Raw genomic sequence first — 17603 nt, forward strand, 5'->3', positions numbered from 1 at the left:
TTTTTCTGAAATATTCTCCCATCGAATGAGAGCTCTAGCAGAAACTGATTATAGCGGCCGCTGCAGAATCAAACAACATTCCTTAAGAACTCCGGCTGTGGTCATGTATGATTCCTGCGAAATTCCTGCGTTCCAAAGGGGGGCCTCAGATCGACTCAGTATAGCAGCTGATCCCTGCACGATCGATAGAGCATTGCTCTCAGGCATACGCAGTCCATTTCCATTCCACGATTCTCCGCAAATGCCTGTCACTGTTATCCAACCACCATCTCTTTAAATGGCTAGAGCACCTGGTGCTAGTGATGTTATTCAGGGCCTTGCATCCTCGCAAATGGACAGTCTCGATGGAGACAGTTTTTGCAAGCATGCTGGCCCCGCGCCCAGTAGTACATTTAGAAAAAAGATGGCACAGTAATAATAAGAATCATGAAAATTTCCGTCAAAACATTTGGCAACTTCAGCCTCATGTATACGTGCTGCTGTCCCTGGCTTCTTCTTCTTCTGTATATCAAAGCAGCACAGAAAGGTGAGTTTCAACGATGCAGGTGTGGGTCCTGTTCATCTCCATTAATTATTCTTGCACGCTATAAATCCACCCGGGTGCCCTCACCTCTTCTTTCACAAGCCACACTTTCCCTCCATTTCATAGCTAGCTCATCGACCGATCGAGTGGTGAACATGTACCCTGCTGCTGAGATCGCTAGCGTTCCATACTTATCTCCTGCGGCCTCTTTCAAGCCTCACTACCATGTAGCTACCGACGACGACGGCGGCTTCCTCTACCAGCAGTACAGCAACCTTCTGCTGCCTCACCCTCCGTCCTACTACCAAGAAGTTGCTTACGACCAGCTGGTCCTTGAAGCCAGCTTCCCGGTTGGTGGTAACAACAGATCCAATTCGGAGTCAGACGAGTACCAACGCAGTGTCGCGGAAGAGCGCAGGAAGAGAAGGATGGTATCCAACAGGGAGTCCGCCCGACGGTCGCGCATGAGAAAGCAGAAGCAGCTGAGCGAGCTCTGGGCGCAGGTCGTTCACCTCCGCAGCACCAACCGCCAACTCCTTGACCAGCTGAACCATGCCATCAGAGACTGCGACCGTGTCCTCCGTGAAAACTCCCAGCTGAGAGATGAACAGACCAAATTGCAGCAGCAGCTAGAGATGCTCCCTGTAGATACCACAGAGAGTGGTGCCATGAGTCCTGGCTCTTGAAGTATCTACTAGGATTCCAAGTGTTAGATGAGATAATATGAGATTTAAACTAGGAGGCTCCTTTCCTTCTATCCGAGGCTTTCAAATTTTTTTTTGTATCTTTGTTCTATGTTTGGTCTCAATGCCAGTATGTAGCATCATGTGGTAAATGGTGAGTTATCCGTTTCATTTTATCACATGCATGTTCCGTTGAATGTCACAAAAAAAGATCGAGTAACAATGAACTTCAGTAAGTTATTCCTCAGAAAAGGGTGGCATGATAAGGCTATTAGCAGAATCAATGCTAGATAAGAGACGTCACGCACTCGTTCCATACTCATCCAGCAATGCATAGAAGCAAATTCACGCAAAACTGGATCACATTTGGTAACTAGGGAAATGTAATAAGCGCTCGCAATCAGGATGAGAACGATATCAATATATCATGGTACGACGGCTCATCCAGGATACCAGCCTTACCAGGTCTGTCTTTCCTCTGCTTACAGCCTATTACATGGCGTAATGGGCTCGGCCTACTTCCTCACTCTGCACCAGTGACGCGCGTGTTGGGCCGAGGAACTCGCGAGATCCTTCTGGGCGCTTTCCCGAGTGGGCTATCGCGACCGTCCTTCTTCACCGCCTCGTGATCACTGAGACATTTTCTCTCCCTTGAAAGCCACCTTGTCCTCAATTAAGGGCTTGTTCGGTTAGCTCTTAATCCATGTGGATTAAGTGGGATTGGGTGAGTTTAAATCCTAAGTAAGTCAAATTTCTTAACAATTTTTTTCAATCACATCCAATCTATAGGTAACGGGATTAACCGAACAAAGCCTAAGCTGGAGCAAATGGGAAGCGGCGATTGATGTCGGCCTCGTCTTCACAGGTTACCATCGAAGCTGGCCAGTTTGACCATCGGATCAGGAACTAGGTAATGAACTTACCAGCCCGACGACTAAGCCTGGTCTCAAGAATTTCCTACGACACCTGGGGCTAGTTTGGGAGTCCAAATACCGGAGAGAATTAGAGGCTAAAATCTTCTCCTTATTTAAAATTAAATAAGGAGAGGATTTTAGCCCCTTCAATCCACTCCGGTATTGTGGCTTCCAAATTAGTCTAGAGATCATGCGAACAATGATCCTAAACTCACCGTGGTTGTAGCACCAATCACCCATCATTGTGGAACTCCCATCTGTTAGAGCTAGTTTATAAGCCCGGTGATTGGTAATCATTGTGGAACTCCCATCTGTTAGAGCTAGTTTATAAGCCCAGTGATTGGTCCTAGGGAGATGTGGAACTCCCATATGGTAGAGCTAGTTTATAAGCCACTGGGTTGATTATTTGAGTGATGGTGTATGTCCCGAAGAAGCGGAACAGAAGCTTTTTAAGACGCTAAGTTAGAGAATACTGGCAATAACTATTTCCAGGAGCTTATCCGTATCCATATCTATATTTAAGTTCTACTTTACGAACACTGAAGTTTGGAATAAAGAATGACAAACCCATCAAAACACCCATGGGAATAAATGGACATCTCGACCTCGACACGGAAGGTAAATCCGTATATCAAAAGGTATACCCGTCGATGATAGGATCTCTACTCTAATTATGTGCTTCACGACCGGATATTATGCTTTTCGTATGCATGTGTATAAGGTTCCAGACAAATCTTAAGGAAGTTCACCTTAAAACCGTGAAAAAATCATGAGATATTTAGTTTACACTCCTAAGTTTGGGCTATGTAACCCCAAGGGATCTATCTTTGATCTAATTGGGTATTCCGATGCCGATTATACCGGATGTAAAATTGATAGGAAGAGTACATTAGGGACTTGTCAGTTTTCTAGGGAGATCCCTGGTGTCTTGGGCTTTAAAGAAATAAAACTTAGTAGCTCTATCCACCACCGAAACCGAGTATATTGTTACAGGACATTGTTGTGCACACTTACTTTGGATGAGGCAAACACTTAGGGACTATGGCTACAAGTTGAATAAAGTCTCTCTCTTATGTGATAATGAGAGTGCAATCCGCATGGCGGATACTTCCTGTAGGAAACGGGTGACGCCTAAGAGGGGGGGGTGAATTAGGACTTCTAAAACTTTTACTAAACTAGGCCACAATTAAATCCCTAGAGCAAAACCTATGCCAATAATCAAACTAGAATGTGCAAACTAGGTTTTGTCTAAGTGTTGCTATCTCTACCGCAAAGGCTAAGTTTCAATCTACACTAGATAAGTATGAATACAAGATTGAAACTTAAATGCTTAATATAAATGCGGAAACTTAAAGAGCAAAGTAGAGAAGCAAACTCTCGTGGATGACGCCGGTATTTTTACCGAGGTATCCGGAACCGCGCAAGGTCCCGACTAATCCTCGTTGGTGCCCCTACGCAAAGGGAAGCCCACGCGAGGGCCAAGCACCTCGGTAGAGTAACTCCGTAGAGAGCCGCGGGCCTTCTCCACGCGCAAGTGGTGTTCCGCTTCCGGCTCCTCTCAGACACTCCCCGCCGTCTCCACTATCGAGCTTCCGGCCGAAACGCCGCAGGCCTCGTTCCCTCTGGTACACGGTGGCGGCCGTGACACAAACACGGTTGTCACGGTCTCGCAAGACTCTCGCCCCACTCGGTACAATTACAACGACTCACTCAAGAGCCGAGGGGTTGTGAGGTTTGTCTAAACTCACTCAACAATCTAGGGTTCACCTAGAGCAAGCGCTAAAGCGGTCTAACTAAGCTAAGCACTTCGCAAAGCACCTACACTAATCACCGAGTGATTCTATTAAGCACTTGGGTGTTTGAGCTCTTGGAAATGTGCACTATATGCCTTGGCATGTTGCTTGGGCTCCCACACCTTCAAATGGCCGGTTGGGTGAAGTATATATAGGCCCCAACTCCAAAATAGCCATTGGAGAAAAGCTGCAGTTCTCTGCGGCACATCGGACAGTCCGGTGGTGCACCGGACAGCGCACTGTTGCCTATCCGGTGCGCCTAACCGTTGCCCTGTCAGAGCAGGTGACCGTTGGCACCGCAGGCTTTCCACACCGGACAGTCTGGTGCTCACACCGGACAGTCTGGTGGTCTTTTCTCCGAGTGCCACCTGGAACTAGCCGTTGGGCTGGAGTTCCCTGGTGCACCGGACAGTCCGGCGTGTGGGCACCGGACAGTCCGGTGTGCCACCGGACAGTCCGGTGCGCCTCGCACAGACAGTCCGCAGCAGCACACTTGGACTTTTCTTGGATCCTCTTAATGTCTTCTTTTGAGGCGTTGCTTTCCTCAATTCCTTAGTCCAAGTAAATCTTGCATCCTGTGAACTACAAACATAAACACTAGAAAACTTATTAGTTCACGGATTGTGTTGTTCATCAAAACACCAAAACTCAATTAGCCAAATGGTCCGGGGTCCATTTTCCTTACAATCTCCCCCTTTTTGGTGATTGATGACAACACAACCAAAGCAAGCAAATAATACAAGTATTTGAATGAAAATATGCAATCTACTTGCTAAGATGCATGTTTGCCCCCACAATGTGATATTATGGACTTAAGCCTCCCCCTAACTCCATAATTCACTTACTTCCTATTTTAGGACCAAATAACCAAAACCACTTGAAATATTATTTGGAGATATAAAATTTTTAAATTGTGGTGTTTGGTGTTTGATATAGTTTTCATTGCTTTGGCCCCTAAACTTCTCCCCCTTTGGCATCAACCACCGAAAAGGAAGACATTAAAAGCATGAAGGAAGTAAAATAAAGACTTGTCCTCTTTAAAGAATTGTCAAATAATATCAAAAGATTACTCCCCCTAAATGAGTGTTTTCCTTTAGAAAGAATTTTCTCCCCCTTTAGAGACGAAGAAAAGCCCCCCTGACAGAGATCATTTACTTAGGGAAAAAAGCATGTGAAAATTAGAGGTGCAAGACATGATTTGAAAAGACTCACTTCCCTTATGCATAGGTAACAGAATACTCCCTCCGTTTCTTTTTATTTGTCGCTGGATAGTGTAATTTTGCACTATCCAGCGACAAATAAAAAGAAACGGAGGGAGTATGAGTTAACTACTTATGCATTTTTAGCAACATGGAAGTATATGATATGAAATATAGTATAATCAAATATAGGAGAAGACATGTAAATGATACTAGATGTAGTCTCAAAAAGTTACCGATTGGAATTCAATGGCGAGCTTGAGAGACATGAGAGTTCTTGGAGATTTTGCAGTGGAAGATTGTTGTCATTCTCCAGGGACCTCATTTTCCTTACAATGAGACTATCACATAAAAATTGACTTGAGAAGATGTTAGTCTCAAAGTCTTAGATTATAGAGTAATCTCCCCCTGAAAGTGTGCATACAAGTTTTGAATACTTGTAGGAGACATGCACTTTGATTTGATATCAAGAGGGGCAAATTATCTATAATCTGATCTTTGGCACATATAAGTTAAATTATACCAATTGTAGGATATACACTTTTGATGCATTAGTGTCATTTTACTTAGGATTTTCAATAAGCTATGTGCCGTGCTTAATTAAACATTTTAAACCATGTAGGTTTGCTAAAGAGTATGAATTGAAAGCAAGCAATCCTACCATTTGATTTACCTAGTATGCATGCATTGTCTAAAGCAATTATCAAATGAAATACTAGGCATGAAAGGTAACACTAGATACAAGAAAATAGATACACATATCTAGAAATAAGAAATACAATAAATCTAGTTACCTTAGTCATGGGTGGGAAATTTGGGTCCAAGATTTTTAATAACTCACTTGGCAGTAAACTTGATCCAATATGATGTATCCCATGATATACATCCTAACTTTGCCAATTCTCCAAATTTCCCGATGACCTTCGGTCCACTTACTTCCCTTTCGGGATCCAAACCTTCTTGGTGCTTTTCATGGTTAAAATTATTTCCTTTGGCACCCAGATGCGTTTGGCCCCCTTTCCTTTGTTGGCTTGCTTGTTGGCCTTGATTGCTATCACATTTCCATTCTTTTTCTTCTTGATCAAATATGGTGTAGCGGCCTTTTTGTTCACCTTTTTGATGTAGGTGTTGGAGATTTTGCTTGATGGCTTTTGCTTGAGCTTTTGCCTTTGTTTATCCCCGGTCATCACCTTGCATTGGAAAGACTTATGGCCTTCCATGTGGCATAGCCTACAAATCACAGTTTCTCCCTCCATAGGCTTGTTCACTCCCGCAGTGGTGTTATCCTGTGGAGGTCGGATTTGTTTGGCTTTGCCTTTCTTGTCATACAAAGCCTTTCCAAGGCGAGCCACTTCTTGCCTTAATTGTTCATTTTCCTTTGCAACCTCGTCCGAACATGTTTCTACAACAATATCCTCAACAAGAACTTGGTTGCAGGGGTTATAATCATCAATCAAGTCAAAGCAAGAAGTAGAAGCATCCTTGTCGGCGTTTCGAGACCGGGGGGTCCCTGAGCCGACGAGTGAGTGTGCCGCGTGCCCCAGCCCAGATGGGTCGAGCGTGTGGGCGAGCGCGAAGGGGGGAGAGCGAGGTGGCCGGAGACGGGCGTGAGAGAGGTGGAAATCCCGCGGCCTTCGTGTTCGTCCCGCGCCCAGGTCGGGTGCGCTTGCGGTAGGGGGTTACAAGCGTCCACGCGGGTGAGGGAATCGAGCGGCCCCAAGAGAGCGCATGTCCCGTCCTCATCCCGCGCGGCCAACCTCCTCTAAGAAGGCCCTGGTCCTTCCTTTTATAGGCGTAAGGAGAGGATCCAGGTGTACAATGGGGATGTAGCAGTGTGCTACGTGTCTAGCGGAGGGAGAGCTAGCGCCCTAAGTACATGCCAATGTGGCAGCTGGAGAGATCTTGGCACCCTGCTGGCGTGATGTCGTGGCTGTCGGAGGAGCAACGGAGCTTGACGGAGGGACAACTGTCGGAGCGGTCGAGTCCTTGCTGACGTCCTCCTGCTTCCGTAAGAGAGCTGAGAGCCGCCGTAGTCACAGGGCACGCGAGGCGCCATCATTGCCTATCTGGCGGAGCTAGCCAGATGGGACACCGGTCTTGTTCTCTGCGGCCCAAGTCGGCTCGGGGTAGGGTGATGATGGCGCTTCCTGTTGACGCGGCGGGCCTGTGCCTGAGGTCGGGCGACGTGGGGGCTCCTCCGAAGCTGGGGTCGAGTCTGTCTTCCGTGGCTGAGGCCGAGCCCGAGCCCCTGGGTCGGGCGAGGCGGAGGTCGTTCGGTAGAGGCCAGGGCGGAGTCCGAGCCCTGGGGTCGGGCGAAGCGGAGTTCGTCGTCTTCCGGGGCTGAGCCCGAGTCCGAGCCCTGGGTCGGGCGGAGCGGAGTTCGCCGTCTTCCGGGTCTTAGCCCGAGTCCGAGCCCTGGGTCGGGCAGAGCGAAGTTCGTCGTCTTCCGGGGCTGAGCCCGAGTCCGAGCCCTGGGTCGGACGGAGCGGAGTTCGCCGTCTTCCGGGTCTTAGTCCGAGTCCGAGCCCTGGGTCGGGCGGAGCGGAGTTCGCCGTCTTCCGGGTCTTAGCCCGAGTCCGAGCCCTGGGTCGGGCGGAGCGGAGTTCGCCGTCTTCCGGGTCTTTGCCCGAGTCCGAGCCCTGGGTCGGGCGGAGCGGAGTTCGCCGTCTTCCGGGTCTTAGCCCGAGTCCGAGCCCTGGGTCGGGCGGAGCGGAGTTTCCTATGGCGCCTTCGGCAAGGCCTGACTGCCTGTCAGTCTCACTCTGTCAAGTGGCACTGCAGTCGGAGTGGCACAGGCGGCGCTGTCCTTCTGTCAGACCGGTCAGTGGAGCGGCGAAGTGACGGCGGTCACTTCGGCTCTGCCGGGGGGCGCGTGTCAGGATAAAGGTGTTAGGCCACCTTTGCGTTAAATGCTCCTGCGACTCGGTCGGTCGGTGCGGCGATTTAGTCAGGGTTGCTTCTTAGCGAAGGCAAGGTCTCGGGCGAGCCGGAGATGTGTCCGCCGTTAAAGGGGGGCCTCGGGCGAGACGGAAATCCCTCGGGGTCGGCCGCCCTTGTCTGAGGCTAGGCTCGGGCGAGGCGTGATCGAGTCACTCGTATGGACTGATCCCTGACTTAATCGCACCCATCAGGCCTTTGCAGCTTTATGCTGATGGGGGTTACCAGCTGAGAATTAGGCGTCTTGAGGGTACCCCTAATTATGGTCCCCGACAGTAGCCCCCGAGCTTCGAAGGGAGTGTTAGCACTCGCTTGGAGGCTTTAGTCGCACTTTTTTGCAAGGGGACCAGCCTTTCTCGGTTGCATTTTGTTCCGGTGGGTGTGCGCGAGCGCACCCGCCGGGTGTAGCCCCCGAGGCCTCGGAGGAGTGGTTTCACTCCTTCGAGGTCTTAATGCCTTGCGTAATGCTTCGGCTGGTCTGGTTGTTCCCTCATGCGATCTGGCCGTAGCCCGGGTGCACGGTCGGGGCCCAAGTTCTCGGGCTGGTATGTTGACGCTGTCAACGGTTCGGCCGGAGCCGGGTTTGCGAGAGCAGCCCCCGAGCCTCCGCACAGGGCGAGAGGGCGATCAGGGACAGACTCGACTTTTTTACATACGCCCCTACGTCGCCTTTCCGCAAGGAGGAGGGGGGAGAGCGCCATGTTACCCTCGATGGGCACCGAACATGGTGTCTCCGGTGAGCTGCAAGCGGGTAATCCGAGTGGACGTCTGTGCCCCATTCGTTGGGGGTCGGCTAGGGGCCCAGAGGCACGCCCAAAAGTACCTGCGGGTGATCTGCCGGACCCGGTCCCCTGGCGACGGGGTCCGAGGGCTCGATGCCTCCCTCCGATGGGATTCCGTTACAAGATCGCTCCCGCTGGTCTCGGAAATGTCCTAGGGTACCTCGGGAGCGCAGCTCGAGCCTTGGTTATGTATCGAACGTACCCCTGGTCATCCCTCGCTCGGCGTCTGAGGCGACTGTGAACCCTTCGGGGGCCAGCCTTCGAACCCTTGATCAGTAATGGGCGTGGAGCCCGAGTAGCCCGAGGCGGCCGTGGAGCCCTTCGGGGGGCCGGCCTTCGAACCTCTGACCAGTAGTGGGTGTAGGGCCCACGCGATCTGAGGCGACTGTTGAACCCCTCGGAGGGCCAGTCTTCGAACCTCTGATCAGTAGGGGGGGCTCGGAGCCCGGTTCCTTCACAGGGAAGGATCCTTTTCGGGGTATCCCCCTTTCCCGATCCCTGTTGCAAGAGATAGAGAAAGAGGAAAAAAAGGAAAGTGATACGAAATCGAACGACGTGGCGTACCTTTTTTGGCGCGGTTATTACGGCAAAGGCGAAGCGTCGCCCGCTTCTCCTGCCAGAGGCGCCGCCTGTCCCGCCGCGGAGTTAATGCGACGGGGCGAGTGGTTGGCGGGGCGGTCGTTGCGCGTGCGCGAGCCGTTCGAGGAACGGACCACGGGCGCGTCGTCTTCACGCCGTGAGGGGAGGCTCTCCTGCCGCCCCTGGATGGGACGTGAGCCTGGCTGACGACGTGACCGCTGCTTCCGCCCGCCTGCCACCGTCATTACTGCCGACCCGCTTTTGGCTGCATTGACCGTCGCGCCAGGCTGGCGCCGCTGGGTCATGCGCTGGGCCGCCTCGAGTCGCGGTATTGGTTCCGCAACCGAAGAGGCGCGGTGGTGGCGCAAGTGGCGGTGCAGTTGCTCGCACGCAGCATCCGGCGAGCCGGTTGCGTGACACGTGGGCCTGGGCCTCCGTGCTGGCGTGTTGGGAGTCGGAGAAGCGCGTCCACCTGGCGCGGTTGCATGCCGCCTGCATGGCTGCCCGCCCCTTCCGCCCGTTGGTCTGGGCAAAAGTGGGGGGTCGCTTGTAACCGCTGGGCGGTTGTGTGCGCCACGCGCGGTGGTTTGGCTTCTTCTGCTCTGAGCCGGTTTGCATGACATGCGGGACCCAGCCCCCGCGCCGCAGGGGAGGGCCTTGGAGCGTGTTGGAGAAGACTCAGCCTGTGACGTTTGAGGGCGCACGTAGGGAGAGTTGCCTTTAAAAGGAGGGTGACCCCTTTCGGAAGGCGACCATGTCTTCTTCCTCCCTTACGCGTCGTGTCTTTCCATCTTCCAAGCCCCCGGATGGAGGGTACCCGCCGTCTTTCCGCCTCATCGTTGGAGGAACGCAACTCCATGGGAGTTGGTACCTTTCAGCCATCGTTCGGCTTCAAGGGTTTTCATCACACAGCCTGGTTGCTCCCCTCCGCTGGTGGTCACCCAAGACGGTGACCTCCAGCTCCTGGATGGGGAGAGGCAGGCCAGGCTGTGATCCCGCCCTCAGCATCGGGGGTGTTCGTCATCCTCGCTGGGGCGGGGAGCGAGGCGAGCCGGGGCTCTACCTCCTGCGCGGGTCGGCGGACCACCTCCTCTTCCAGCTTCTGGTGGTGGCAATCGTCCTCCCGTGCTGCGACGGAGACGTCCTCCAGTCATGCCGGGGAAGGCGAACTGTTGCTGTCCAGCTAGGATGCAACATTCCGTCCTTTCCCTCGCATTCGCGGCGAGGACGGCAGCGGGGATCTGCTGGTGCGCTTGGGAGCGGCCCGCTCTTTGGCTTTGATGGCTGGTTCGCGTCCCTTGAGCGGGACCGCAAACAAGAGCTCTCCGGTGGCCGCGTCCACCCGGGACCACGGTTGCTGCTGCAGAGGTCGCTGGCGAGCCTCCCGATGTTCGTTACCCCGCAGGCTCGAGGTTGCTTATGCCCGCGGGGACGGAACCGGAGTTCCGTTTGTAAGGGCACTTTGAATGCCAGTGTTTTTGTTCATTGTGGCTGTCGAGGCCTGAACATGTATGTAATTTCGGCACGGAGCCGTGTTTTTTCCTCATCTTCGAGCACTAAGTCTCGCCTGTTGATTATCTGAATCGCTTCACCAAGCATGAGTCGCCCCGTGTCAAGGTGACGAGTGAGGTATCCGTATCCCGGAGGCGTGGGAGTCCCTCGGCTCGGTCGGCCTTGCCGCCTGGGGCTCCTCTAGCTTAGTTAAAGGGACCCCCTTGGCCGCTCTTCGATGAGCCGAGGCCAGGGGTAGCGATATCAGCACGAATAGAGGCAGAGTTGGCTCGAAAATGGAAACCTGGTTGGCCGGAGCCTAGCCGGGTTGTCCGTCAGCGGGACCGACGCCGGAGTTGACCAGCCGAGGCCTCGGGTCGGGCTGGCGCCCTTGGAAGATGGTTGGCCGAGGCCCCTGAGGCAACCGGCCGAGCTGCCTGCTCGGGTCGGATTCCCGGAGAAGTCCCTGGACCGCGTCGTCGTCCGAGGCTGGGTCGGTCCTCGCTGAAGGTGTCGTTGATGCCGAGGGCGTTACAGCCCTCTTCCAGCGTGAAGACCCGAGCCTGCAGGATCAGATTGTCTTGTAGCGTGTGCCTTCTGCGGCCGCTGAGGCCAGAAAACACACCCTCGCCGCGCTGTAAAGCTGCGTCTCCTTTCCTCTTATTTCGAGCATCTGGACTTTTTGTCGATAACAGGGATGTTTGTGTGAGCGAGAGTTGCTTCTCGCAGAAGGTGATGAGTGAGGTATCCGTATCCCGGAGGCGTGGGAGTCCCTCGGCTCGGTCGGCCTTGCCGCTTACGCGTACTTTCACCCGTCCATGAGGCCCTGTCTCCGACTTAGTCGAGAAGGCTTGAAGGACCGCTTCGGCAGAAGAGCTTCTGAACGTAAAGACTTGTTCGGTCCGCGAGATCACTTTATCCGAACGCGAGTTACTTATCGCAGAAGGTGATGAGTGAGGTATCCGTATCCCGGAGGCGTAGGAGTCCCTCGGCTCGGTCAGCCTTGGCTGCTTACGTGTACTCCGTCGTTTCCAGGATCCGCTTTTCGAAGTAGTCAAAAAGCACGAAAGAAATTCTGCTAAAAAGAGGTCTTTTTTCGAGGAAAATTTCGACGCAGAGGGGGTCTCCCCCCTTTTAGCCCCCGAGGGAGGGTCGGGCTTTGCCGAGGCGAGGCCGACCCTTCCTTGATGACTAAACCTTTGCGTGGGCGCGAGGTATATGAACAACTTGAAAACATCTTAAGGGTAGAAGCGACGTAGCTGTTTGATGTTCCAAGCGTTGTCGTAGACCTCGCCTTGATTGTTGGCCAGCTTGTATGTTCCGGGCTTCAGAACTTTGGCGATGACGAATGGCCCCTCCCAGGGGGGCGTGAGCTTGTGCCTCCCTCAGGCGTCTTGCCGCAGCCGAAGCACCAGGTCGCCCACCTGGAGGTCTCGGGACCGGACCCCTCGGGCGTGGTAGCGTCGCAGGGACTGCTGGTACCGCGCCGAGTGTAGTAAGGCCTTGTCACGAGCCTCTTCCAGCTGGTCCAGTGAGTCTTCTCGGCTAGCTTGGTTGCTTTGATTGTTGTAGGCCCTCGTCCTCGGGGAGCCGTATTCCAGGTTAGTGGGCAAGATAGCCTCGGCCCCGTAGACCAGGAAGAACGGCGTGAAACCCGTGGCTCGGCTTGGCGTTGTCCTCAGGCTCCAGATCACCGAGGGGAGTTCCTTCATCCATCGCTTGCCGAACTTGTTGAGGTCGTTGTAAATCCGGGGCTTGAGCCCATGTAGAATCATGTCGTTGGCACGCTCTACTTGCCCATTCGACATGGGATGAGCCACGGCGGCCCAGTCCACCCGGATGTGATGATCCTCGCAAAAATCCAAGATTTTTTTGCCGGTGAACTGGGTACCGTTGTCAGTGATGATGGAGTTTGGGACCCCGAAGCGATGGATGATGTTGGTGAAGAACGCCACCGCCTGCTCGGACCTGATGCTGTTTAGGAGTCGGACCTCGATCCACTTGGAGAATTTGTCGATGGCGACCAGCAGGTGCGTGTAGCCCCCGGGCGCCTTCTGCAAGGGACCGACGAGGTCCAGACCCCATACAACAAAGGGCCAGGTGATGGGTATCGTCTGTAGAGCCTGAGCGGGCAGGTGGGTCTGCTTCGCATAGAATTGGCACCCTTCGCAGGTGCGGACAATTCTGGTGGCATCAGCCACCGCCGTTGGCCAGTAGAAGTCTTGCCGGAAAGCATTCCCGACAAGGGCTCGAGGCGCTGCATGATGGCCGCAAGCCCCCGAGTGTATTTCTCGCAGGATTTCCTGTCCTTCGGCGATGGAGATGCATCGCTGGAGGATGCCCGAGGGGCTGCGGTGGTAGAGCTCCTCCTCATCGCCCAGCAAGACGAACGACTTGGCGCGTCGCGCCACCCGCCGAGCCTCGGCTTGGTCGAGGGGTAGCTCTCCTCGGCGGAGATATTGCAGGTACGGGGTCTGCCAATTTCGATCAGGCGTGGCCCCGCTCTGCTCCTCCTCGACGTGCGGTGCCTCGCGCTCGGGGGCCGAAGGTGCCTCGGGCTGATCCGAGGGCGCCTCGGGCCGGGCCGAGGGTGCCTCGGGTTGTGCCGAGGGTGCCTCGGGCTTGGGCGTGTCGTCGATCTTGACGGAGGGTTGATGCAGATCCCGAGAGAAGACGTCCGGGGGAACCGTTGTTCGACCCGAGGCTATTTTAGCCAGCTCGTCCGCAGTCTCGTTGTAGCGCCGAGCGATGTGGTTGAGCTCGAGCCCGTAGAACTTGTCTTCCAGGCACCGAACCTCATCGCAGTAGGCCTCCATCTTCGGGTCACGGCAGTGGGAGTTCTTCATGACTTGGTCGATGACGAGCTGCGAGTCACCACGGGCATCGAGGCGTCTGACCCCTAGCTCGATGGCGATCCGCAACCCGTTGACCAGAGCCTCGTACTCAGCCACATTGTTGGACGCCGGGAAATGGAGGCGTAGCACGTAGCGTAGGTGCTTCCCGAGGGGCGAGATGAAGAGCAGGCCCGCGCCGGCTCCCGTCTTCATCAGCGACCCGTCGAAAAACATGGTACAGAGCTCCGGTTGGATCGGAGCCGTCGGCAGCTGGGTGTCGACCCATTCGGCTACGAAGTCCGCCAACACCTGGGACTTGATGGCCTTCCGAGGGGCGAACGAGATTGTTTCGCCCATGATTTCCACCGCCCACTTTGCGATCCTGCCCGAGGCCTCTCGGCACTGGATGATCTCCCCCAGGGGGAAGGATGACACCACAGTTACCGGATGAGACTCGAAGTAATGTCGCAACTTTCGCCTCGTCAGGATCACTGCATACAGCAGCTTCTGAACTTGTGGGTAGCGGATCTTGGTCTCGGACAGTACCTCGCTGACGAAGTAGACTGGCCTCTGAACGGGCAATGCATGCCCTTCTTCTTGCCTCTCGACCACAATCGCGGTGCTAACCACCTGAGTGGTCGCGGCGACGTAGACCAAGAGGGCTTCTCCATCAGCTGGGGGCACCAAGATGGGCGCCTTTGTAAGGAGCGCCTTAAGGTTCCCGAGAGCTTCCTCGGCCTCAGGGGTCCAAGCGAAACACTCGGTCTTCCTTAAGAGGCGGTACAGAGGCAGACCTCTTTCGCCGAGGCGTAAAATGAAGCGGCTCAGGGCCGCGAGACATCCCATGACCCTCTGTACGCCTTTTAAGTCCTTGATGGGCCCCATGTTGGTGATAGCTGCGATCTTCTCCGGGTTGGCTTCGATGCCTCGCTCGGAGACGATGAACCCCAGGAGCATGCCCCGGGGCACCCCGAAGACACACTTCTCAGGATTGAGCTTGACTCCTTTCGCCTTGAGACATCGGAATGTCACTTCAAGGTCGGAGAGGAGGTCGGAAGCCTTCCTTGTCTTGACTACGATGTCGTCGACGTAGGCCTCGACTGTGCGACCGATGTGTTCGCCGAACACATGGTTCATGCACCGCTGGTACGTCGCGCCCGCATTCCTCAAACCGAACGACATGGTGACATAGCAGTACATGCCGAAGGGCGTGATGAAAGAAGTCGCGAGCTGGTCGGACTCCTTCATCCGGATTTGGTGATACCCTAAGTAGGCATCGAGGAAGGACAGGGTTTCGCACCCAGTAGTGGAATCCACGATTTGATCGATGCGAGGTAGAGGGTAGGGAACCTTCGGACATGCTTTGTTGAGACCAGTGTAGTCTACACACATCCGCCATTTCCCCCCTTTCTTCCTCACAAGCACAGGGTTGGCAAGCCATTCGGGATGGAATACCTCTTTGATGAACCCTGCTGCCATTAGCTTGTGGATCTCCTCGCCTATCACTCTGCACTTCTCCTCGTCGAATCGGCGCAGAGGCTGTCTGACGGGTCGGGCTCCGGCCCGAATATCCAGCGAGTGCTCGGCGACATCCCTCGGTATGCCGGGCATGTCCGAGGGACTCCACGCAAAGACGTCGGCGTTCGCGCGGAGAAAGTTGACGAGCACTACTTCCTATTTGAGGTCGAGCCCGGTGAAGGAAACGGGTGACGCCTAAGAGGGGGGGGTGAATTAGGACTTCTAAAACTTTTACTAAACTTGGCCACAATTAAATCCCTAGAGCAAAACCTATGCAAGAATCAAAACTAGAATGTGCAAACTAGGTTTTGTCTAAGTGTTGCTATCTCTACCGCAAAGGCTAAGTTTCAATCTACACTAAATAAGTATGACAACAAGATTGAAACTTAAATGCTTAATATAAATGCGGAATGTAAAGAGCTAAGTAGAGAAGCAAACTCTCGTGGATGACGCCGGTATTTTTACCGAGGTATCCGGAACCGCGCAAGGTCCCGACTAATCCTCGTTGGTGCCCCTACGCAAAGGGAAGCCCACGCGAGGGCCAAGCACCTCGGTCGAGTAACTCCGTAGAGAGCCGCGGGCCTTCTCCACGCGCAAGTGGTGCTCCGCTTCCGGCTCCTCTCGGACGCTCCCCGCCGTCTCCACTATCGAGCTTCCGGCCGAAACGCCGCGGGCCTCGTTCCCTCCGGTACACGGTGGCGGCCGTGACACAAACACGGTTGTCACGGTCTCGCAAGACTTTCGCCCCACTCGGTACAATTACAACGGCTCGCGCAAGAGCCGAGGGGTTGTGAGGTTTATCTAAACTCACTCAACTAACTAGGATTCACCTAGAGCAAGCGCTAAAGCGGTCTAACTAACCTAAGCACTTCGCAAAGCACCTACGCTAATCACCGAGTGATTCTATTAAGCACTTGGGTGTTTGAGCACTTGGAAATATGCACTATGTGTATTGGAATGTTGCTTGGGCTCTCACACTTGAGAATGGCCGGTTGGGGTGTTATTTATAGCCTCCACACCCTCAACTAGCCGTTGGACAGAAAGCAGCAGCTTTCTGTCGTCGGGTGCACCGGACAGTCCGGTGCACCACCGGACACTGAACAGTAGATGTCCGGTGCGCCTATGTCAGCCGACCGTTGGCGTCTGTAGCAGTCGACCGTTGGATCCGACCGTTGGATTCGACCGTTGCCGTCTGCCCGTTGGCACACCGGACAGTCCGGTGCACACCGGACAGTCCGGTGCTACAGCCCGAGAGCGCCTGCCTGCGGCCTCTCTGCGCAGACCATCCGGTTGTCCCACCGGACAGTCCGGTGCACACCGGACAGGTACTGTGCACTGTCCGGTGCGCCACCAGGCGCTGGCTGACAGCCCTCTTCTCAGGTTTCTTTGCTGATTTCTATGGGCTTCTTTTGTTCTTGAGTCTTGGACTTCTATGCATCTTTTTATGTCTTCATTTGAGGTGTTGCATCCTCATTGCCTTGGTCCAATCCTCTTCGCATCCTGTGAACTACAAACACAAACACTAGAAACCTTATTAGTTCACGGATTGTGTTGTTCATCAAACACCAAAACTCAATTAGCCAAAAGGCCCGGGGTCCATTTTCCTTACAATCTCCCCCTTTTTGGTGATTGATGACAACACAACCAAAGCAAGCAAATAATACAAGTATTTGAATTAAAAAGTGCAATCTACTTGCTAGAATGCATGATTGTCCCCACAATGTGACATTATGGACTTAAGCCTCCCCCTAACTCCATAATTCACTTACTTCCTATTTTTGGACCAAATAACCAAAACCACTTGAAAAGTCATTTGTAGATATAAAATTTTAAATTGGTGGTGTTTGGTGTTTGATATAGTTTTCATTGCTTTGGCTCCTAAACTTCTCCCCCTTTGGCATCAACCACCGAAAAGGAAGACATTAAAAGCATGTAGGAAGTAAATAAAAGCTTGCCCTCAACAAATGATATCACTAGAAGTATATTAAATTAAGCCATGAAGGAATACCACTTGTAGATCATGAAAGATACCATGAGTAGGAGTTCCTCAAAAGATTATTTCTCCTAAATGAGTATTCTCCTTTGGAAAGAGTTTTTCTCCCCCTTTAGAGATGAAGAAATACTCCCCCTGACAGAGATCCTCTACTTAGGAAAAAGCATGTGAGAATTAGAGGTGCAAGACATGATTTGAAAAGACTGACTTCCCTTATGCATAGGTAACAGAATATGAGTTAACTACTTATGCATTTTTAGCAACATGGAAGCATATGATATGAAATATAGTCTAATCAAATATTGGAGAAGACATGTAAATGATACTGAAAGTAGTCTCAAAAGATACCAATTGAAG

The 17603-nt window shown here is 53.2% G+C and overlaps 1 protein-coding gene across 1 annotated transcript; it reads left to right on the top strand.

Moving 5' to 3' along the window:
• The first annotated feature begins 374 nt into the window (after positions 1-374).
• Positions 375-1385, top strand: LOC103627679 (bZIP transcription factor RISBZ3). The gene has a single exon (XM_008647972.3). It carries the CDS (start codon positions 427-429, stop codon positions 1207-1209), a length of 783 nt encoding a protein of 260 aa, XP_008646194.1. The 5' UTR covers positions 375-426; the 3' UTR covers positions 1210-1385.
• The last annotated feature ends 16218 nt before the right edge of the window (positions 1386-17603 follow it).

This window comes from Zea mays, chromosome 5 (genome assembly GCF_902167145.1).
Source record: "Zea mays cultivar B73 chromosome 5, Zm-B73-REFERENCE-NAM-5.0, whole genome shotgun sequence".
Lineage (NCBI taxonomy): Eukaryota > Viridiplantae > Streptophyta > Magnoliopsida > Poales > Poaceae > Zea > Zea mays.